We start from the raw sequence: 24198 nt of genomic DNA, 5'->3' as shown, positions 1-24198 counted from the left end.
GCACGCAATCTGTTCCGGGTCTCCGTGCGTAAAGCGGGCAAGCGTATCTCGAACGCACGAAAAAAAACCAAAACCGGAAGTAGCATGATTTGAGCACTTCTGCGCATGCGTGAAGTGCACAGAAGCATTCTGAACATCCGGGGGTCGCGCGCGCTCCGGAAACGCTTCTGGGTTGCAGGCATTCTTAACTCGAATATCCACAATCTGGGGTGTGCATAACCCGGGGTTCCACTGTATTCTAATCTAGGCCCGTGCAAGCAGGTTGTGGGCCATGCCTGATGGGCCTAGCTCTCTTCCTACAAACATGGTGTGGTGGCTATAATTGTTCCTGCTCTGCTATAATATTAATTACTGTTAATAGCAGTAATAGTCATGCTGCATGCACCCCAATAAACGAGTGGTTAGAGACTCGAGGAGTTCCAGTATTTACCCAGGGTTTGGTTTCCTTGAAATGAAGAGGCTGTGGTGTCTTTAGGTTATATAGTTTTATGTACAAATATATACAACCTGAGTTAAAGATGGAGGGGATCACAGCATTAAAACTAGGTTTCCTGGGAAGCCCCAAACTTTGGATCCAGTACAGAGCAAGACAAGCCTGTGGCTCCAGCTTCCAGCATCAGCCAAAACTTACACATGCACAGACCCCCTTGACCTATTGTTCTGCATCTTAGGATGATGTGCCAGCCAGCCAGGTAAGCTGGGAAAAGGCCACCCATTTGTCTCTATGGCAACAGGGCAACCTCTTTGGATATGTAAATGGCTAGCTCAAGTCATTACCCAAACAAAGGAACTGGTTTGGTTGGTTCAGCAGGTTTCCCCTTAAATAGATACAGGGTCACAGGTTTGGGAGGGATTCCTGTGTAACATCCAGACTGACCCCTCAAACCTCAAACAGGAATCACAATATTTTTTATTTATTTGTGGAACCTGAACTGCCATTACTGCTCTTGAAGATCCTTTTATGAGCTTTCAAGGAACCCCAGGTATCCAGCTTGAAAATCCCTGTCTTTCTTAAGCTATCTGCCCAGTTAAACAGCTTTCTGCAGTGCACCTCATCTGGTAATAATAATAATAATAATAATAATAATTTTACTATTTGTACCCCACCCATCTGACTGGGTTGCCCCAGCCACTCTGGACAGCTTCCAACACACATAAAACTTAATAAAACATCAAACATTAAAAGCTTCCCTATACAGTGAACGCTCAGGTTGTGAACGCAATCCGTGTGGGAGGCGTGTTCGCAACCCGCAGTGTCCTTAACCCGCAGCACCATGTCTGTGCATGTGCGGGTTGCGATTTGGCGCTTCTGCTCATGCGCGAAGCGCCGAACCCAGAAGTAACCCATTCCGGTACTTCTGGGTTTGGCGTGTTCGTATCCCGCAGTGAACACAACCCACAGCGAGTGCAACCCGAGGCAGGGCCATCTTAGAGGGATTGGCCGCCATGGCGCAGCGATCCCTCAGCGCCCCTGGCGTGCCACCTCTCCTCCCGCCTCCCTCCCGCGCTGGCCGCCCCTCGGGAGGGGGGGTGGGCGAGCGGGGGATGAGGGGCGTGGCGCTGGAGCGGCGCGGGGCTTTGCGCGCCCTTCCCAGCACTCCAGCTGGGGCTCTGGAGGGCGGGTGGCTTGCAGCCCGCCCACCGGCGCATGAGCGCCCGCCCGCGGGGGCGGGTTGGGGAGGGGGCGCCCTGTATGCCGGCGGGCTTGCGGGGCCACCCAGCCCCTATGGCGAGACGGCCCTGACCCGAGGTATGACTGTACAGGGCTGTCTTCAGGTATCTTCTAAAAGTTATATAGTTATTTATCTCCTTGACATCTGACGTGAGTGCGTTCCACAGGGCAGGCGCCACTAGTGGGAAATGGACTGTTATAGAAGGGATCATGGACAAGTCAATGCCTGGTTGAAGAATATTTTTGCCATATGCAAGCAATTGGATTAGATATAGTGGGAGAAAATGGCATTTGTTGAGTTTCTGTCCTTCATACAAAGTGTTCCTTCTGTATGGAAGAATGCTAACAGTGCTAAGCTGGGACACTGTGCCACTGGCAGACAGTGGCATTCATGAAGGCCCAAAAAAGGGATTTCAGTTAGGTTTGGAACCTGAACACGTCCTGTCACATGAAAGCACTTTCTTTTACATCCTAGTAGTGTTGGTGGTTCATACACCACCAGCTGATGGTCTGGATTCAGATCCTGCTCTGCTGTATTCTTTTCGGTGCCTGCTAAAAACATTATGGCTTAGACAAGCCCACCCAGATGTTTAGAAAACTGATGTGAATTTTCTTTAGTTTCAGTCTATTGCTGTAACTTTTTAATGTTTTACTATTGCTGTAAAATATTTTAGTGATAATTTTAATGTTTTATCCTTTTTTTATAAACCACTTTAAGGGTTTTTTTTCTACAATCAAGCGACATATAATTTTTATGAAAGAAACAAACAAACAAACAAACAAACAATGCCTCTCTCTCCTTCCCTCCCCCCCTCTCTCACACACACACATGCATACACACCCTCCTACACAACAGCATCATCTAGTTTGTTAGCTAATCCAGTCCTTTGTATTTTCAGAGCAAGTTTGTGTGACAACATCGATGTGGTAAGAAACACAATTCTGCATCATGTCTGCAAACCTCTCAGTTTTGACACAAGTGGGAGTAAACGTGAATGAAGCTATTGGGAAGTTGAATACAGTGGTACCTCGGTTTAAGAACAGCCCTGTTTATGAACTGTTCGGTTTACGAACTCCGCAAAACCAGAAGTAATGTCTCAGTTTGAGAACTTTACCTTGGTCTAAGAACGGAATCCAAACAGTGGAAGGGCATCAATGGTGGGAGGCCTCATTAGGGAAAGCGTGCCTTGGTTTAAGAACGGTTTCAGTTTAAGAACGGACTTCCGGAACGGATTAAGTTCGTAAACCAAGGTACCACTCTATGGGAGGCTATTTTTGCTCATCTAACTCCACTGACAGGGATTTAGGAAGCTGCCAGGGCTTTCATTTGCAATTCCACGAGTAGGTTTTTAGGTGTGAATGTGCGTAAGACAAAGCGTCATGTTGATTGTGAGCACATGAATAGGATGGCTGCACAGAGGCAGATTCCGACCTTGGCTGCACCATCATTGCATTAACTGCAAGTCATTTCTTAATATTTATTTAGAGCTCAGTCAGTGATTATTTAGTGCACTGCTAGGACTCAAGCTTAAAGGTAAAGGTAAAGGTACCCCTGACCATTAGGTCCAGTCGCAGACAACTCTGGGGTTGCGCGCTCATCTTGCTCTATAGGCCGAGGGAGCTGGCGTTTGTCCATAGACAGCTTCCGGGTCATGTAGCCAGCATGACTAAGCTGCTTCTGGCGAACCAGAGCAGTGCACGGAAACACCATTTACCTTCCCACTGGAGTGGTACCTATTTATCTACCGGTACTTGCACTTTGATGTGCTTTCGAACTGGATTCGAACCGCCAACCTTCTGATCAGCAAGCCCTAGGTTCTGTGGTTTAGACCACAGCGCCACCCGCGTCCCTTGCGACTCAAGCTTACCAGAAAGCAAATATCTTTTGAGTGCCAACCCTCCCACTACAGCAGATGATATAGTGGTGAACCCACACCGTCTATTTAAAGCACATGACTTCCCTCAAAGAATCCTGGGACTTGTAGTTTCCCCTTCAAGCTACAATACACAGTACCCTTAGCAAGCTACAGTTCCCAGGATGAGGAATGAGCTTTAAATGTGCACTGAGTGTGGTTTAAAGGTACAGTTTGGACTCAGTGGCCGTAGGTAGAAAGAGATAAAAGGAAATGAGATCCTTGCTTTTGTCTTGTTCAGTGATCTCAGGGATGAACCTTCAGTATTATATTATGGAGACACGCCGGGATGTGGGTGGCAGTGTGGGTTAAACCACAGAGCCTAGGGCTTGCCAATCAGAATGTCAGAGGTTCAAATCCCCGCTATGGGGTGAGCTCCCATTGTTCGGTCCCAGCTCCTGCCCACCTAGCAGTTCAAAAGCACATCAAAGTGCAAGTAACCAAATAGGTACCATTCTGGTGGGAAGGTAAACAGCGTTTCCATGTGCTGCTCTGATTCGCCAGAAGCAGCTTAGTCATGCTGGCCACATGACCCGGAACGGAAGCTGTACACTGGCTCCCTCGGCCAATAAAGTGAAATGAGCGCTGCAATCCCAGAGTCATCTGCGACTGGTAAAGGTATAGGGACCCTTGACCATTCGGTCCAGTTGTGTCCGACTCTGGGGTTGCAGTGCTCATCTCGCATTACTGGCCAAGGGAGCTGGCGTACAGTTTCCAGGTCATGTGGCCAGCATGACTAAGCCGCTTCTGGCGAACAAGAGCAGCGCACGGAAATGCCGTTTACCTTCCCAATCGAGCAATACCTATTTATCTACTTGCACTTTTGACGTGCTTTCGAACTGCTAGGTGGGCAGGAGCTCGGGCCGAACAATGGGAGCTCACCCCATTGCAGGGATTCGAACCACCGACCTTCTGATTGGCAACCCTAGGCTCTGTGGTTTAACCCACAGTGCCACCCGTGTCCCTTTTACCTTTATGGAGCCACACAGATTCTTGCACATGCAAATTTATCAGGTATTCATGGATTTGGGCCCTCACCTCAGGTACGTACAGCACCCCATGGAGAAGGCAAGACACGCAAACTGCCCTAGGCTACATTGCATCTTGTATTCTCTGTGCAAAGTTGATCTTGGGGCCCTGGAAAATGCCCAACTTAGTCACCCTCTGGAGCCCTCTTTCGCCCAGTGAAGTTGCAAGGGGTGGGGGACAAGAGTCTGATTTCTTCAGGGAAGGGCAGAATGAGAGACAAATCCCCATGGAAATTCAGTGAGAAGTACCTGCATTGGTTGGAGGGGGCGGGACGTAGGTCTTTTCCATACATTCTTCAGCGGGGGTGGGCGGGTCTTTACTTAGCCCAGCCGCTCTTCCAGGGCTCTTCTGTTTACCCAACAACACAGCAGGAGTAACTCCGGATTTGGATCCGCGCTAACAACCCCTCCTCACCCCGCCAACCCAACCCGAAACCTCTCACATATCTGCTGCGAGGTATTCAAAATGGGTGCGCGCGCGCGCGATTCCGTGGGTGCGTAAAAAGCTCCTGTTTCATCTGAAATAAGTGTTTATGAATTCCACCACCCTCTCCCTACTCCCCCCAAAAGAAAAAAAGAAATCAAAATAAACCACGTTCGTGGGTCAAGGCTAAAGAATGATCAACTTCCAAGCATGCTCCTTTCCTGCCCGAGTAAATGTTTAATCTCCAGCTGAAAATTAGTAGCTGTTTTAAGAGTGGGAACTCGCGCCTCCCGTCGCCCCCTCCACCAGCGAGCGAGTCTAAACCAGTTAGGGAAGAAGTACCCTGCCTCCCCCCCCCAACTATTTTACACAGCCTCTCTCCCTCTGCTTAGTTAGCTACCCTGGGAAGGTGCATTGGCAGCTATCAACAGATGGAAGGGCAGGGAGAGGGAGGAGACGAGAGAGAGAGAGAGAGAGAGAGAAGGAGGTCTTTATTACGCGCCGCACAATACCCAAGCCCTGGGGGACCTCTTCCAGCTGGGCTCAAGAGGGCAAAGTAAGGCAGGAGAGCAACTCGGGAACTTTTCAAAAGGGCTTGAAAGAGACACTGTAGAGTTCCCCACTTTTTTCCCGCTTTTGCTTTTTGCAAGGGAGGGCAGCATCGCTTGGGAAGCGGAGGTGGCTCTGATTTCATTTGGCAGCGCCCAGGATAGCGCGCATCGGGAGGCCAGCCTTTTTTTTGGGGGAAGGCTGCTTCTTCCTTCTGCTGCTGCTGTTACTACTGCTGGCGTGCTCCAAACTTTCCTGGATGGGGTCTGCCCGGTGGAAGAGGCTCTGCCTTTTGTTCCTGATAGGGATAACGTTCTCAGTCATCTTTTACGGGCACTACTACACCACGACGGATTCATCCAGGTAAGTCAGGAAGGAGGGCGCGGCGCGGTGGGGGGGGGGGAGAAATGTTCCCAAAAGCAGCGTCGCAGGAGAAAAACACAGCCCTGCTTAGCATGCTTAGGGAGCAACTGAGGGGGGCATCCCTTGTGTGTTGTGCGAGGGTGTTTGGGGGAAAGGCGCAAACCACCAAAAAAATCAAAACCAGGGGAACCTGGCATTCGTGTTGGAAACAGACAGGAAAGAGCGGTGTGCACGCCGCACTTTCCAAGCACATTCCAACCGCGTTTTCTTTGCTCCCGAAAAAAAAAAGAATCATGGGAACTGTAGTTTACATCTCGCAGGGCGATAATTCCCAATACCCTTAAACAAGCTACAGTTCCCATTCTTCTTTGGGGTGGGGTGGGGAGAGAAATGTGCTTTCAGGGTATGGTGTGTGTACCCAGCCTCGGAATCGAAGACTCTTGCTTAATATTCTTCTGTTTGCGTGTGATTTATTTTGATCCGATGGGGTTGCGACCCAAACCGCAGCTGTAGCTATCTAAAAATCGTGCAAGTTTTTAAAGCGAGGGGGAGTTTTAAACCTGGAAGAACCTAAGAGCTTGCTTTCGGAGATGTGACTGCACATGTTGCTTTGCAATGGAACACACGCCCTCCAAGGCGCAGGCAGATATGTGTGCATTTTCAGAAACAAAGCACACAGCAACAACGCTACCTCTCCTGGAGAGCGAGGAAGGGCAGGCAAGAAGGGTATTGTGCTCCCAAAAGGCTAGGAATAAAAAGCAGGCCAGGCATGCTAATTAAGTTCAGCGGAGTGAGTAATGCATGCGAAGCAGAGAGTTGAGGCTTCCAGACGCCTGTGTGTTTAAGGGTTCCTAGCCATGAGGGCACATTCCCACACAGTGGAGTCAGGAAGACCAAGCAGGCAAATGCAGGGTTCCTAGGAGGGTGCCACTAGATGGCTTCAAGTTTGAAGATGGGGTACTGTGCATGGTTGCAGGACCTCCTGTCTTGTTTGTTGACATGCAGGGTGCTGTTGTGTACACACACACACACACACACACACGAGAGCAAAGTGCAGCTCAGATTTTGCCGTTCATTTAGCTGCTATGTCCTGTGATGAGTTTCAGATCCCAGGGAACATGTACTGCCCTTACCTTTGCTTAAGAGGTTTCCTACTCTGCTTGTAGCCCCCCATTTGTAAGCCGGTGAAGCTGTGTAATCTATGCTAAGAGCAGTGGTGTGAAAGTTGGAATAGACAAGTACAGGGGGCTGGAAAGATGTTACAGCAGCCTTTGTCAGGCTGGTACCCTGCGGATGTTTTGGACTATAACTCCTCTCAGGCCCAGCCAGCTGGTGGGAGTTGTAGTTCACAGCATCTGCCGGGCGCCAGTTTGACAAAGACTATGTTGTGAGGTGCCTGCAAGATGGTTCACCCACATTAAGCTCACTAAGTTTAAAGCGCTTGCCCTACAGCTCACCGGCTCCTAGATACAGATGTCATCTGCTTTCATTACTGCCTAAGAGATGGGTGAGGGGCTCAGAAGGGATGATTCTCTCGGAACAGGTTGGGACCCAAAACTCAAATCCCAGATAGCTGAAACCATTCGGCAAGCATCAAAAGAAAACTTGCTTTAGGGTCCACACTTCATTTCATCCTGAAGTTCAGCTTTTACTTTATACTGTCCAGCCATCCATGTTTGAAAGGAGAAGGGTGAAGTTTCACACGGCACCCGCAACTACCCATAGATCTGAGTGTGAGAACCTCCCTTTCTTTTTGTATTTTCATTTTGCATTAAATAGTTTTGAATGTGGCAGTATGTTCTATGAATTTCAGGTCTAGTTGTGTATCTTTTGGTTAAAAGGACCATGACCATATTAAACACTTTATGGACTACTTGTGGTATGGGGAATCTTTGGATGTTGCTGAACTACAACTTCTGTCATTATTGCCATACTTTCTGGGGCTGATGGCAGTTGTAGTCCAGCTACATCCAGAGGGCCAAAAGTTCCCCATACCAAATCTAGTCCATAAAGTGTTTTGTATACATCAATAATCTTTAAAGCTCTAGTGGGGTTGGCCAGGACTATCTCCATATTATACGTGCAAGAGGTGAGACATACTGAATTCCTTAACTTCACCCAGGTGGTTCATAGTTTAGCTTTGAGTTAGGCGTGGGCAGTGCATAGGGGTTGTTTTGAACAAATGTTTTCTTAGAATAAAATCATCAAGATAACATTTTTTAAAATAAAAGAATGGAAATGGTTTATTGAATATTTACAGATACAGTGGTACCTCGGGTTATGAACTTAATTCGTTCTGGAGGTCCATTCTTAACCCGAAACCGTTCTTAACCTGAGGCGCACTTTCGCTAATGGTGCCTGCTACTGCCGCCGTGCCACTGGCGCACGATTTCTGTTGTCATCCTGGGGCAAAGTTTGAAACCTGAGGTACTACTTCCGGGTTAGCGGAATTTGTAACCCGAAGTGTTTGTAACCTGAAGCGTTTGTAACCCGAGGCACCACTCTACAGTGGAACCTCGTGTTACAGACGGGATCTGTTACGGAAGTCTGTCCGTAACATGGAACTGACGCGATGCGAAGTGCTGCGTCTATGCACGTGCGGGGTGCGATTTAGTGCTTCTGCGCGTGCATGAGTGGCAAAACCCGGAAGTAACCTGTTCCGGTACTTCCGGGTTGCCGCGAGACACAACACAAAAACATGTAACCTAAAGCGGACATAACATGAGTTAGGGCTGTAAATTGTAAATAGATAATAACATTGGCAGGATTATTGTAATAACCTGCAGTTTCATAAGAGTATATATTTAAAGAAGATGAATAAATGAGCAAATTAAATTAATTTGGATATGCAAAAAAGATATTTAAAATAAATTTAAGGAACTGCAGAAGAAGGGGGAAGTCAAGCTTTGAAATGTCAAAATGATTGTAAAATTAGTGAACTGTATAAACTTGAAAAGTATAAATAAAAAATTAAAAAAGAAAGACTCATTAAAATTAATCACCATGACTAACTTAAAAAGGTAAAAGTAAAGATACCCCTGAACATTAGGTCCAGTTGCGGAAGACTCTGGGGTTGCGCGCTCATCTTGCTCTATAGGCCGAGGGAGCTGACGTTTGTCTGCAGACAGCTTCCGGGTCATGTAGCCAGCATGACTAAGCCACTTCTGGCGCACCAGAGCAGCACACGGAAACACCATTTACCTTCCCACTGGAGCGGTACCTATTTATCTACTTGCACTTTGACGTGCTTTCGAACTGGATTCGAACCGGCAACCTTCTGATCAGCAAGCCCTCGGTTCTGTAGTTTAGACCACAGTGCCACCCGCGTCCCTTGGGACTCAAGCTTACCAGAAAGCAAATATCTCTTGAGTGCAAACCCTCCCCATAAACCCCAGACGTGGGGGTTTGTTATTATCACTGTTGTTTGTTATTTATCTACTTGCACTTGACGTGCTTTTGAACTGCTAGGTGGGCAGGAGCTGGGACCGAACAACGGGAGCTCACCCCATTGCAGGGATTTGAACGGCTGACCTTCCGATCGGCAAGCCCTAGGCTCTGTGGTTTAGACCACAGCGCCACCCGCATCCCTCATGACTAACTTAGGTCCCTTAAATTCATTGGGTCCACTATGAGTTAGTTTATAAGTTAGTTGAGTGTAACCCACTAACTCAGGGTTACTCTTACTTGAGTGGGACTCAACTAAGTTGTTGTGTGCATGGAATGAGATCCACTCATGCAGCAGGGCTTTCCCCTTGCACCTCTAAATCTGTGATGGCAGGTTGAGGGAATCCCCAGAGCAGGTCTAGAGCACTCCTGGGGGATGGAGAGGGTGGGAAGGTCTTGCTGTATGAGCAGACCTTGTTCCACACGCAGATACCCCACTTGGCTTTATGTTGAATGCCACCCACAGTTTGTGGTTTTTACCACGAAACAACCCTGAATCTGAATCTGTACTTCCCTGACCCTAATAGGTGGGTGGAAGTTACCGCTGGTAGTCACTGGAGCCCCCAAAAGACAGCATCTTGCCTGCTGGAGAGGTGGCTGAGCTAGGACAGCAAAGGACCCACTGGATCCTGAGCTGGCCCTCTGGAACTGGGCCTCTTTGCTGAGCAAGCCTGGGACATGGCATAGTCGAAAATGGGAATGCCTGTAAAATAGCACCCCTTTCCTTGCAGAGGCCAGAGGCGGGATTTGGATGGGGGTGGAGATGTCCCCTCCACACAGCCTTAGGCACATCTGCTGGCCTCTGCTGATGGAGGAGCCTTACCCCCCAAAATGTTTCAAGGCTTACAATAGAAGGAGTGACATTCCTGGACTGAATGGCTCATGTTCAACGTACTGCTAAATCACAGAACAACTTTTGCTTGCACAATGGCCAGGCGTGAAAGCTCAGTTGACTGAGCATGAGACTCTTAATTTTAGGATCATGGGTTCGAGCCCCATGTTGGGTGAGAGATTCCTGGTTGGACTAGATGACCCCTGTGGTCCCTTTCAACTCTATGAGTCTATGAACTGGGCTGCCCCCCCCCCATTCCATCTAAATATGTTCTGGGGTTTCCTCCAATCCTCCAGAGCAGATTGGGAGATGGCATGGTGTGCACAGACGGAGGAGGGGAGGGAAAGTCCCATCCTCAAATGAGGAAAAGTCATTCTGCTCACAAACTTGTTTAGTTGAATACTGCCCATTATCTCAAGAACTTGAAAGGCATTCCATATCCAAGCTATGTTTGGTTTAAGAGCTCTCTCCTCCTCCTCCTCTGTTTTTCTGCTATGCTGTGGCCCAACCTTCTCAGCATGACTAAGTTCACAGTGAAATGGACACATTTGTCTTTGTTGTAAAACAGAAAAGTTCTAAGTTATAGGATTGCCATACGTCCAGATTTTGCCGGAGATATCCAGAATACTGCAGTCAGCAGCAGTGTCCGGGTGGAAATCGGGACTGATGTCCTGGAAAATCCGGACGTACGGCATCCGATGTCAGCAGTGCCTTTTAAAAATAAAAATAGCTCAAAAACGTCATTTTTTTTTTAGTGATTTTGCCCAAAAAGCTCAACCTCTTTGGGCAAAACTAAAAAAAGCTCAACAACTGTTTTCACTGTTTGAAATATGGCAACCCTAAAGTTAGAGTTTGTGGGCAATTCTTTACTGTTCATGCCCTTCAGGGCAGCTCCTTGGATTTAGGAGACATAATGGGCCCAGCCTGTTTTCCAACCTGCTCCTTTCAATTGAGCAAACAACACACTATTTGTCAGGTCTGTGAGGGTCCAAGTTCTGATATCTCTTATCCAGCCTCCCCTCCCCACCACCGCACAACAATTCCAATTGACAGATGGATGACAATTGCCCCAGCATTTTTCAGACTGAGAGGAGGCAATACCGTATCCTATCTTTATTGAGATGGAAAGTTCAATTTTTCATCTCAACGCTATCAGAACTTTCCATTTCCCACACCGTTGTCCCGCTGGTATATGCTCTAGTTGCAAAATGAACAATTCGGGTCCCATTCCTTCTTTTCCTCCTCTTTCTTTTTATACATCCAAGTGACTTCCTCCTCACTGCATGTTTTCAGAGGGGCAGGATCTGGTAAATCTGCACCAGAGTTTTTCCTTAAGATGAAAGCAAATGGCAAGGAGTGCTGTTGCATCACAATTGACCCCCATTTCCAGGCCAACTAAGGGCAAGCTAAATGCTCCTAATGGAAACTAGAGCTTTTCATCAGGGAAACACAGCCTTTGGAGGCTGGGATTTGTATCAGATGAGCTGTGGAGGGGAAGGTCCCTTTCTCTGCTCTAGCCTCTAGCTGGTTTTCACCTGTAGAGTTACCGGTACATGCACATTTGCCTATATATGGAACCTCACAGGGGTCTCGTCTCATCCTAAAATTATATGAGTCCATGAGAAAGAAGCTGGTGGGTGAGAGAGAGAGGTAGTATTTTCAGCAGGGAAATGGCTGGTAGGGAAAGGATTAAGCAGCCTCCCCCCCCCATTGTTTGTGAGAAAGAAAGATTTATTACACACATTTGTATGTAACGTCTACTGTGCCCCTAATAGCAATAAATTGTAGGTGGAAGCTCCTTTCTCAGGATGAAGCAATGCCTTCAGAGGCACAAGGCCTTAGGGGAGAAGACAGGAGGAAATAAAAGACTTCCTTTGAGGATGCTTGGTAACAGGCATCTTGCTCCCTTGTAGACCTAGCTAACATTCTACTTAACGAAAAATAGCACTTGCTGTGCTTTTGGACAATAATAATTTTCAACAGACACCGGGTCATATTTGAGGAACTGTGTAAGATGGTGTAAGGTGGTGTGGGTGTCTCCCCTGCACAAGGTGCTGAACCAAAAGGAAGCAAAATAATAATAATAATAATAATAATAATAATAATAATAATAATAATAATATACCTATATTAATACGGGCACCTACTGAGAAGATCCATAAAAATACAACTGTACCAAAAGGAATTATTGTGAAAATAAGAAATATTAAAGTAGGGGGCAAATTTTGTCCTCACTCAGGGCACCATTGTATCAAAGTCCACCCCTGGCGACAGCTGCCCTCATCACTCAGCCATTCCTGGGACTATGCTCCAGAAACTGAAATCAGGTCAGATCCTTTGAATATCTGCTAAATAAGACCACCATTTTTTTGCTATGTTTCCTGATGCTGACTGTCCAGTACCTTGGACAAACGTGGTTCCCAGACTTGGGTCTCCAGCTGTTTTTGGACTACAACTTCCACCATCCCTAGCTGGCAGGACCTCTGATCAGGGATGATGGAAACTGTAGTCCAAAAGCATCTGGAGACCCAAGTTTGGGGCACCTTGGTCTAAATAGAACACCACAACATTTGGCAAGGAGCCTATCTGTGGCTGCCCCCCCCAAAAAAAGATCTCAAAACGTACTGGTTTATATGCCTTTAGCTTCCACTTCTTCCTTTTATTTGCTGCCTGATTCCAGTCCTTGCAGGATTCCCACCTCTGCATACAGATCACCCAATATCTCCACAGGCAGTGCCTAGAAATCAGGATGTAATTTCTAGGGTCCTTGCCTGATACATTTAATTAGACTACTATTCCTAACCCTCCCTAGGTCTAACATGCGGCTCCTAATCCTGTTTTCTTCTAGTCGTACAAAAAAATGGACTGATGTTGGCACAAGTCTTCCACACAAATGACCTGGGCTGAGACCTGCCCTTATTGCTTTGTAATTCGAGGAACTATGGTAACTGTGAACAGAGGTAACCACAACAAAACTTCAATTGCCCTACACATTAGCCACTTATTCAGAGTTTTGCAATTGAGTTAATTGCGTGCTTTTAACAAGTTTACTGGTTAAAACGGAATTACATGGTGTCATAATAAAAGTAGAATGTGGAGGGTAATTGAGAGGCAATACTTTGAATGCAAGTAATTTATTTTTGGTAAAGCCAATTTAGAATCTGACCTCAAGGCAACACACTTGGTCAGGGAAGATTTATATCAAATTGGATGGAGATGCCAGGAGGCTGCGAGCTTTTAGCATATGGTGATTAATATGCTTAAAGATGCATTTCAGACGGACACTTTGCTTTGTTCATTTAATTATGTAAAATATAGCATCCTAACGACCTACCATGTGCTGGTATTATGCATTCCTATGATGGTCATGATATGATATGCTCAAAACTGGGGGGGGGGGGGAGTGCAAGACCAAGTAAAACAGACCTGATAAGGGAGTTATAGGAGCAGGTTGGGATTATAAAATGCACAACCATGTTGAGAAAGCAAGAAAACTACGGAATGTTTAAGTTGTTGGAGTCCAGTGTGTGTGTGTGTAGTTACAGATTAAGGACCATAGGGCTGATTTGATGATTTAGCTGCTCCATAAGAATTTAAGAAATTAATTAAATCAATTTAATCCATAATCTGGAAGTCAAGCAGTATAATAGCTTTTACCTTTCTTACCCTTTTAATAATAAATGCATTAATGCAGTGGATTTGTATCTCATTTTATAAATGTGAAAATGCTGTTGCTGTTTTTAATTTTAAGAAAACAGATGTAGGTTAGCTATAACAATACCCACATCAGTAGACATTCTTTCCTGGCAACAGCTCCAGCGAAAATCTGATTGATGCTTTGGCTCTCGTTGGATTTGACGTCCGAAAGAAGCTTGCAGGGGAGATGATGGGGGAAGAAAGACATGTCTGAGTGAGACAGATTTGTTAGAAGTCATTTTCACAAGGCTAAATCCAAATGTTTCCATAAATTGTATAGACTTCTGCTGCAGGTCCCTTTAGATCAGGGGTGAACAGCTCTGAGAACCGCATTGGCAACATACAATATCCAGGTGCCGGCATCTAATTTGTATATTTGAGCTAATTGTAATTAACAGGTTTTGCACACAATTTGCATAAAGATGGTGCCTGCCAAGTTGTAACAGATGGACATATTGCATTTATTTTTGTGTTATCTGAAATCATTAACTCCAATGTGAACGTCTCCTCCGCTTAGTGCCGGGGACAATTCTGGGTGGCATCTCCTTTGTAGCCGTGTCACTACTGTGGGTGACCTTTCACATTCATGAGCTAGAATAGGCAAACCATAGGTTCGAACTGGGGCACTCAGGATAGCTATTTTCAGGCTCAGTGTAGCAGACTGGAAGGTATGGAGTTATCCAACCCCCGAGCTATCTGAAGGCAGCCCTGTATGGAGAAGTTCTTTAATGTTTAACGTTTTATTATGTTAGAAGCCACCCAGAGTGGCTGGGGCAACCCAGTCAGATGGGCTGTGTATAAATAGTACACAGTAATTTATAATATATATTGTGTATAAATAGTAAATGATGATGATGATGGAATAAGATGTCCCTATTTTCATCGGAGAAATGTTGGAGGGTATGGGGTAGCTGTTACCTCTCAACCCCTTTATTTGTTGAAATGGGCTTCCTGAAGTCCCACGGCAGTCATAATAAGAGTCTGGGGAATGTCTAGACCAGGGATGGCTAACCTGTGACCCTCCAGATGTTATAGGACTCCAACTCCCATCAGCCCCAGCCAGCAATGGCCATTGATCAGGTATGACAGGAGGTGTCCAACAACATAGGGAGGGCCAGACAGGTTGGCCACCTTTGGTCTAGGCATGTAAGAAAGATGTCCAAAAGACCTGCCTACCATGCAGCAGTGAAAGACATGGGAGTCCTAGAAGAAAAGGTTGCATACGTACGAAGCCACTGTTTAGAAATCATTGGGTAAACCACTCAGAGTACTGTATCCTACTCCTCCAGGCTTCATAAGCAAACTCGTAACTCTTATGCTGATTTTTCTGCCTCCTGCATGAGGTTCCCTTCTTAATGTTTCTCCTTTCTGGCCCCACCAGTAGTTTAGGCAGAGCCTCACATTTGCCCGTTGCCATTGTTTGCACTGGTCTGTATGAATAATCCTTTCACAAGCAGAACCGTAGCAGAACAAAAACCAGACATTTATAGAAATACATAGGTTGCAAAACACGTAAGTGTGCAGGTTGAGAAGGGTTGTGCATACTGGTTATTGAGGATTCAAATGTTCACCCGAAGAGCTCGAGGTAGCATATAAGTTTCTCCCCTTCCTCATTTTATCCTCACAACAGCCCTGTGAGGTAGATTAGGCCAAGAGAAAGCTACTGGCCCAAGGTCACTTTAGTGAGCTTTAGGGCTGAGTGGGGATTGGAACTCGGACCTCTGGACTTGTACACCGGAGCAAAAACAAACAGGGCTGCTCCAGTTCACAGATAATTTTTAACCACCCCTTTTGCTTTGAAAAAGTCTCTGGTCTATATTTCTGAGCATGTGGAGACTGATTCCTCTGAGGGGGATGTTTTAGAATCCATTCCAATAGTTGCAGTTCAAGGGGTTGACCTTCTGGCCAGGGCCAGCCTGAAGGAGTAGAAAGAGAGACAAGGAAACCTTTGTGACACCCAAATGGTGATTTTCACACAGAGGAGCAAGCAGATCGTGTTTCTTCACTTCTGCATGTGCGTAGCCTGTGGCAGACATCCTTCTGAAGCCATGCGCCAGAGGCCTGAAATTCAAGTGGAGCAAGGTCTGGTGAACTAGATGTGGAATTATGCACATACAGAAGTGATTTCTGTTGTGAGAAAGGTTCTTGGTGGCCTTCCTGGAAAGGCTTATTGTGCAAAGGGCAGGAGTCCTTTCATTGAGGCCAAGCCACAAACCTGTCCATCTAGATCGACAGGTTGTAAATCCATCAAGCCCCATTGACTTCAGTTGTGGGGGGGGGGAATGGCTTGAATTCTTAATGCCTGTGCACCCAGGTCATCAGAGGAAGTCTGTTTCATCTGCAGGAAAAGTACATTGGATGTATGTCCAAAAGAAATGACCTTCACTGGGTTGGCACGTCAATGCCAATAGTTTATTACTTTCGGTGCCAGGTTGCAACTTTATTATTTACTCAAAACTCTCTCCCTCCCCCCCCTCATTGGATAGTTTTATTCCTCTTCATTTTATTGCATTATTTATTTTTGTAATTCTACATTTATTTTTATATACAAACCCTAAAATCCATTTTTTTGAGAAGGGGCAGCTGAGGGATAGCTCAATTGGCAAAACACAAAACTGTTAATCTCAGGGTCGTGGGTTTGAGTCCTGCACCGACCGGGTGGAAGATTCCTGCATTGCAGGGGTTGGACTAGGTGATCCTCATGGTCCCTTCCAACTCTACATTTCTATGTTCTATGACAGGAGTAAGGAGAGCGAAATTATTTTGCCATGCTCCCCAATGCCTGATGGTTGTGGGAGCTCTGGTCTACACAAACACCTACACACAGAGAGCCAATCCATTCATTTTGCCAGAGGGAGAAAATCTGTGCTTCCATTCTTTGTACATGTAGGTTGGCTTTCTCTGTTGCAATGAACAAGGCAGTCAGTGCTTGGAGCTTCATTTGCACATCGCAGTGAATGTGGCAGCTCCAGACGGACATTACTGCAAGAGAGTACACGCCTGTCTTCCAGTTGTGCCCATGTTTAGTTTCAATGGGCTCTGTTAAACAGGAAGCAGGTGTTAACTAGGCAGAGCTGCATTAAAACTCAACCCTAAAGCCCTTTCAGGTTTGGGGCGATGCCCTGCAGAAAGTTCAAGCCAGGATGGCGATTATACTATCAGCAAGAGCTCATATTTCAGTAAATGCCTCTTCAACAACATGTGCCTTGTCTAATCCACAATAAAGCATTTTTCATAGATACACGATGACGATATTGATTTCCCCACCCACCCGAACTTGGGCAGGCTGCTGTGAGAGTTGCTTTGAAGTCAACCTTCTGTTTCCCAATGAATGGTCCTCTTTCTTCTTCTTCCAAGATGACCCACCTAGTATGTAGGGAGGTGGAGCTGTTGACTGAGAAGGGCTTAGCCAAGTGCCTGACCTCAGGTTTACCAGTGGCTGGGCAAGATCCAAGACAAAACAGGCAGCTGGGAAAGAAGGAGTAGGAACAAAATAGTTAGGGGTTGTGTGGCTGCAATCCCAAGTTTACTTGTGCATTAGCCCTGTTGAATACAGTAGGACTTACTTCTGAGTAGGGATGGGGGAGAAGTTGATACCAATGACCCAATTCACACTTCCTGTACTAATAAGATACCCTTCAGAATTCTCCCTTCCCCAAATTTTGTGCTGCAGTGAAATGAAATGTGCTGCAATGAAAAAGTGGGCACAACTATATGGGAACAGTATGCAAAGCAACACGGGGAAATTGCTTGCCAAAACGATATTGGACAAAATTGCACACAAAAATCGAAAGAAATGTATGTGAACTGTGAATCTTCCTGTGGATATTTTCAAGGGGAAATGGCAAATGGATGTGAAAATGGAATGAACTGAACTTAAGGTTGGAAAAAATGAGAATCTGAAACTGACAGATTTGTCTGTCCTTCTGAATAAGAAGTGTCAGTTGTTATTGTCTATGTTTGTACTTTAATTGAGTTAGACTGGGAGACCCATGTCTCAGAAACAATTTTATAATAATATTTATGTAGAGTTTCAGGTTGTATACACACCATACATTTAAAGCACAGTCCCTACCCCTAAAAAAAAAAATGTGCTGGGAACTGTAGTTTATCTCTCACAGTGCTACATTTCCCAGTAACCTTAAAAGCGATGGTGTGTATACAGCCTCAAAATGCTTCCTGTTCATTCATTGTGCTTTTTACAGTAACTCTGTAACCACTTGCTCTTTTACATACAGTAAAATCATGGTTTTCACATGCAAATTCAGTGGTAACTCGAGTTACAAACGCCTCAGGTTACAAACACTTCAGGTTACAAACTCCGCTAACCTGGAAGAGTTACCTCGAGTTGAGAACTTTGCCCCAGGATGAGAATGGAAATCGTGTGTTGGCAGCGCAGCGGCAGCAAGAGGCCCCATTAGCTAAAGCCTCTAGTTAAGAACAGTTTCAGGTTAAGAACGGACCTCCGGAATGAATTAAGTTCGTAACTAGAGGTACCACTGTATGCTGATTTGTCCAGACCTACGGCATGATCCAGTGATACTTGAGCACATTTGACGTTCAATTTGTTCCACTATAGGAGTGAAGCACATGCTTAAATCTCACCAACCTAGAGGTGGAAAACAAATCCTATGCATGCTTACTCAGCAGTAAGTCCTACTGCATTCAATGGGACTTTCTCCCAGGTAAGTGTGCAAAGGATTGCTACCTTAAGTATGGAAACAATAGCAGCAGCAACAACAACAACAATGAAGGGTCTTGTGACACTTTAAAGGAGGCATAGGCAAACTCCGGCCCTCCAGATGTTTGGGACTACAATTCCCATCATCCCTGACCACTGGTCCTGTTAGCTAGGGATGATAGGGATTGTAGTCCCAAACATCTGGAAGGCCGGAGTTTACCTATGCCTGCTTTAAAGACTAAAAAATTAGCATTAACTTGTGTGGACTAGATGCCACATCATCAGATGCAGGAATGGTAATATTAATCTTCAATTACGGGTGTGTATACACATGCAAAGTGCGTAGACATTGAGACTCTGGGAGCAACGAGGTGCAACAAGTACAGATAACTCCCATGAGACTGCGATCTACTCACAGTATAAAAAAGGCAGTGATCTGCCCATTGTCATTGCCTAGAGCTGTTGAGCTTATTTTGGGGGGAGTGCCCAGGGTTGTTGAGCTATTTTTTTGGGGGGAGTGCCCAAAATTGTTGACCTTTTTTTAGAGGGGAGTGCTCAGAGTTGTCACTGCCCAATTTATTTAATCCCGTGATCGACCTGCAGCATCAACCAGTTGGACGTGCCTGAATTACAGTTGCTCAAAACAAGCTCAAGTGCTTCTTTACCAGAGCAGTGACAGGTGCAATCAACTTGGCAAAACTGAGTTATGCTGTTGTAGGAAAGGAAGCCATTGTCTTTATTCCAGCCAAGACTCCTTGCTCAATAAGTAATACTGTACAACATCTCCTACTGGTGCCTCCTTTTGAAATGATTCAAGTAGAATTCCTTTCAAATTCTTTTCTTCATGGACACCTTTAGATCAGTAGCATGCTTGCTTTAGATAATAACAGGGCCGTCTTAGGGAGATCGGCCGCCGTGGCGCAGTGATCCCTCCGGCGCCCCTGGCGTGCCGCCTCTCCGCCACCTCCCTCCCGCGCTTGCCGCCCCTCGGGAGGGGGGTGGGCGAGCGGGGGATGAGGGGTGTGGTGCTGGAGTGACGCGGGGCTCTTTGCGCCCTTCCAGTGCTCCCGGGACGGGAGGCGAGGGTGGCCAGCTCGTAGCCAAAGCCCTGGATCAGCATGGGCGGCAGCGGCTGTGCCGCCGGCGCGCGAGCACCCGACCGACAGCCCGCCCATGGGGGTAGGGGCGGGTTGGGGAGGGGGCGCCCGGTATGCCAGCGGGCTCGCGGGGGCGCCCCTGGGGGGCCCGACGCCCTGGCGCGTCGCGCCACTAGCCCCTATGGATGAGACGGCCCTGGATGATGATGATGATAATAATAATAATAATAATAATAATAATAATAATAATAATAATAATCCTTCATTTGACTACTATCATTTGGAAGATAAATCAGCTTCAGGGCCTCAATATGGAATGCACTGTAGGTTTGATTGGTGTCAGTCCTGCACTGATTTCTACTGCAAATTGTTCATCTTATGGCTGCTACTTCAGCAACTCAGAGGGATGTTTACTGCCAACAGCACCTTCAGGAACAAATAGCAGCCAGGGAGGGGCCAGTTTCCAGCAGAAAACAGGATCCTGATCCAGAAGCATGTTCCAGATTGGGCTGACCGTGCGGCGGTGCAGCAAGTTTTAAGGCTGCAGCGCGCGAACAGCAGCACAGACGCTGTGCTGCTGTTTGCGCGCTGCAGCCTTAAAACTTGCCGCACATGCGCCGGCTTTGGAGGCGCCGATCGTGGGGGCGGGCCCCCGCCCCGAATGTCACCCCCAGGGCGGTACCCAGTGCGGACCGCCCCCTACGCCCCCCCTCGCTCTGCTCCTGGCTGCACTGATCTGAGCCATAAATTCGCACCTGTTGTTAGTGGCCCAGACCGACAAAGGAGGCTTTGAATACTTACCGTAATACCAATATTAAGCAGCTGGACATAAAAATTCACACTCCTTGGAGTTTGGTATTCTACTGAAGGCAAAGTATGGGAACTCAGATCCAGAGGAGCGGATCTGCATGCAAAATCCCTAGATCCAGCACCTGACCAGGCATTGTGCAGGTGTTGTGTTCCTTTGCCACAGATGCAATGCCAGACAGAGGATGAGGGTCGCCAGCTCACATCTCCCATGCGCAGATTGTGTGTGGCTAAGTCTAAGGGCTGTTCCAATCTAAGCTGACAGCGTTAATCATCTCTTTGATGGGGAGAAGGAGGGGGATCATCCTGCACAGCCTCAGGCACACAGCCTGCTGTTGTGCAGGAATGTCCCTGAATCAGGGCCAGCATGTCTCATTTGTCTCTGGCCCGCTAAGCCGTGTAGGAACAGGAAGAATTCTGGCTTGCCATTCAAGTCAACAATGTTCCTGCCTTGCCTAATAATATGAGGCATTTGGGCAGCGCAGAGAAGTTTGATTAGATGTAGGTTTGCCACGCATCTTTCTTATAACATTTGTTTATTCATTGGTTCATTCATTACACAGATATTCTGCCTTACTACCAGGGAGTTCAAGGCAGCATTTCTGATTCTCTCCCCCCATTTTATCCTCATCCCCTCCTTTTTTTATCCTCTCAATAGCCCAGTGTGCTTCATTGCTGGAGTGGGGATTAGAGCAGGGGTCAGCAAACTTTTTCAGCAGGGGGCCGGTCCACTGTTCCTCAGACCTTGTGGGGGGCCGGACTATATTTTGGAGGGGGGGAAATGAACGAATTCCTATGCCCCACAAATAACCCAGAGATGCATTTTAAATAAAAGCACTCATGTAAAAACACCAGGCAGGCCCCACAAATAACCCAGAGATGCATTTTAAATAAAAGGACACATTCTACTCATGTAAAAACACACTGATTCCCGGACCGTCCGCGGGCCGCATTTAGAAGGCGATTGGGCTTCATCCGGCCCCCGGGCCTTAGTTTGGGGACCGCTGGATTAGAGCCATAGACAGGCACTCTAAGCACCTCACCTCTGCAAAAGGCATGGCTGGGAAACTGCACCGCGCCAAGCAAGAGATTACCAAATCATACCAGTTCAAGCTAGGAAAATGTGGATGGGCCGGTTTCAGTTTTACCACAAGACTCTGTCGTTGCAAGTTGCTACATCTTGTTGGAACATGTCCTTATGCCCTTGCTCCCCCCGCCCCACCCCCCAAATTCCTTTTGCTCCTTCTTTGTGGATCCTTTTACCAACTCAGGCCAAGTTTGAGCAAACTGGGATCCCTACAAGCGCCGGAAAGTCCAGCAGAGAAGGTGTTTTTTTTTTTAATGTGCCTATACTTGAACTCCACATTCTCCATGCTTGTTTCTACTTCACCTGCAATGTAAAAACAAGGAAACCAGCCAGGGCCGTCTTAAGCATATCCTGCGGCTTGGTGCCAAGATCCCTCCGGCGCCCCACCCCGCATTTCCCAGAATTGTCTACCTTTTCCCAAGCCTCTGCGGGGATCGCTCTCCTCCTGTGGGGGTTTGGGAAGGAAGCTGCCCGCCCGCACGCCCCTATAGCTGGTTAGAGCACTGGTGCTCTAAGATCTAAATTCATTGTATCGTTAAGGTGTTGTGCAAAGACTGGGGGGGGGGGGTTGCTTCATGCTGCCATGCTTTATGGTGGAACATGTTATTCCTCAGTATCTAAATTATGAGTTAATTCAGGAGTTTTGCTAAACACTGACAGCTACATACTTCAGAGCTAAAGTCACACAAAGTTTGCAAGATCAAAGAGCGGAGCTATGTGGCAGCTCAGATTGAGGGCCTCTCCAGACAGGCACACTTTGCAACATGTTCTTGACACAATAATAAGCACATTAGTGGTGGATCCTGCTTGAGTTTGTTCTGCGATGCTTCCCCAGTGCTATCATAGAATTGGAAGGAACCCTGAGGGCCATCTAGCCCAACCCCCTGCTATTCAGCAACCTCTACACATGGTCTCCCATCCAAGTTGGAACCCATACTGGACCCTGCTTAGCTTTGCAAATGTGCTAGCAGTTTTATTGCTGCGCCACTAGGAGGTGGTCATTGCTGTCTGTAGGGGCTACGGTACAACAAACCTAGGACAAAAAATAATCCAGAACATTTGTGGGATAAAAAGTTATGGGATCTCAGCAGGAGGTTATAGGATATGCACGGACTATTTCATGCAAACCACCCCAAAACATTTAGAAATGCAAACTGTATTCATAGTGGGATTGTGTGTGACTGATCCAGTAGTGTCACGGGCACAAATAATAATGAATGTGGAATAAAATGGATGTCTCTGGAGGCAAAACCTATAGGAACGCTGGCATGAAATGAGAACTCCACGCATAACTTCTCCACCTGTATTCCAGACTGCTGCAGCAGGAGACACTGGGGCCAGCGCAAGAAGAAATTCCCCGAGATGTCAGGAACCATAGTCTGCCCAGAGAAAGCACCACAGAGAGGTAAGCGAGGCTGGAGTGGACCCTTCCTCACAGAAATGTTGCCAGAGGATTGGATGGTTACTTAAAATCAATGCATTTACGTAATTCAGCCGCCCACTTCTTCTGGGTCCTTCTTGCCCCCAGAGGGATGTCAGGGCTGAGATAAGTCACAGCTAGCAAATTTGCGCTGTCAGGATTTAGGCTGGAGCTTCTGAGGGTTGTAGCCCAGAGGGTTCTGAGGACACCATGTTGGCTAATAACCCTCTTGATTCCCTGACCCACAGTTCCCCAGCATCGTAGGCTTGCCCACTTCCCTTCCGACAATAGTTTGCAGCCCTAGCCCCCTCTCCCCAGTTTTGTCTTTCATATTCCTTTCTTAGTCCGTGGTTTGCCCTGCACCTTTCCTTCCTTCAGCTTTCTTGGCTTTGGACTCCCTGGCCCTTGACTTCCCAACATCCAGGTTTCCTTCCCAGTTTCTAACCTGCCACATGCAACCTTTTAATTCCAGCCATGCTGACAACTTCCCCTTTCCTCATAGAAGTACAACTACCAAGTGTTCAGTTCCTTGCGCAACTGAACATTCTGATCGTCACACCAGGCAAACAGTATCACATGTTTCATCTTCATAAGTGCACTGCAATGTTGATATGTGCTCTATAATGCTTCCTGTGGGCTAGATGGCAATGGGACAGAACCAGTACGACAGGTTCATCAATCTGCAACTGTCCAATGGTTGTAAAAGGGTCTAGTGCACTGCAATGTTGATATGTGCTCTATAATGCTTCCTGTGGGCTAGATGGCAATGGGACAGAACCAGTATGACAGGTTCATCAATCTGCAACTGTCCAATGGTTATAAAAGGGTCTAGATTTCATATCTAAATCACTGGAAGCTGAGCAAACCCTCAGAAAGGGTTGTTGGACAGTGAAGGCATCTCAGTATACAGTGAACAAATGTTTGTGCATGAAAGTCAGTCTCCTTTTCCTGTTGTTTTTGTTCTAGGGGGAACCCAGCCAAAGATTCATCTGAGAGAAGAATTCTTAATCATCCCAAGGAGAAGGTAACAAGTCCATACTTCATTCTTAAGGACTTCCTTGCCCTTTGTCCCCTTCCCAAAAGCAGCTCAGCACCCAGATAGTATTATTATTATTATTATTATTATTATTATTATTATTATTATTATTATTAATAATAATAATAATAATACCCCACCATCTGGCT

General features: G+C 46.7%; 1 protein-coding gene across 1 annotated transcript in view; it reads left to right on the top strand.

Annotated features, from left to right (window-relative positions):
- Nucleotides 1–5812: 5812 nt before the first annotated feature.
- ST6GALNAC2 (ST6 N-acetylgalactosaminide alpha-2,6-sialyltransferase 2) overlaps nt 5813–24198 on the top strand; it is a 33205-nt gene continuing 14819 nt past the window's right edge. Inside the window, exons 1-3 of the mRNA XM_033139416.1 lie at nt 5813–5949; nt 22906–22998; nt 23980–24037. Coding sequence (XP_032995307.1) covers nt 5846–5949; nt 22906–22998; nt 23980–24037 — 255 coding nt within the window. The 5' untranslated portion in view covers nt 5813–5845. The remainder of the gene's footprint in view (nt 5950–22905; nt 22999–23979; nt 24038–24198) is intronic.

Source organism: Lacerta agilis, chromosome 2 (assembly GCF_009819535.1).
Source record: "Lacerta agilis isolate rLacAgi1 chromosome 2, rLacAgi1.pri, whole genome shotgun sequence".
NCBI lineage: Eukaryota > Metazoa > Chordata > Lepidosauria > Squamata > Lacertidae > Lacerta > Lacerta agilis.
This window is presented reverse-complemented; position numbering and strand designations above follow the sequence as displayed.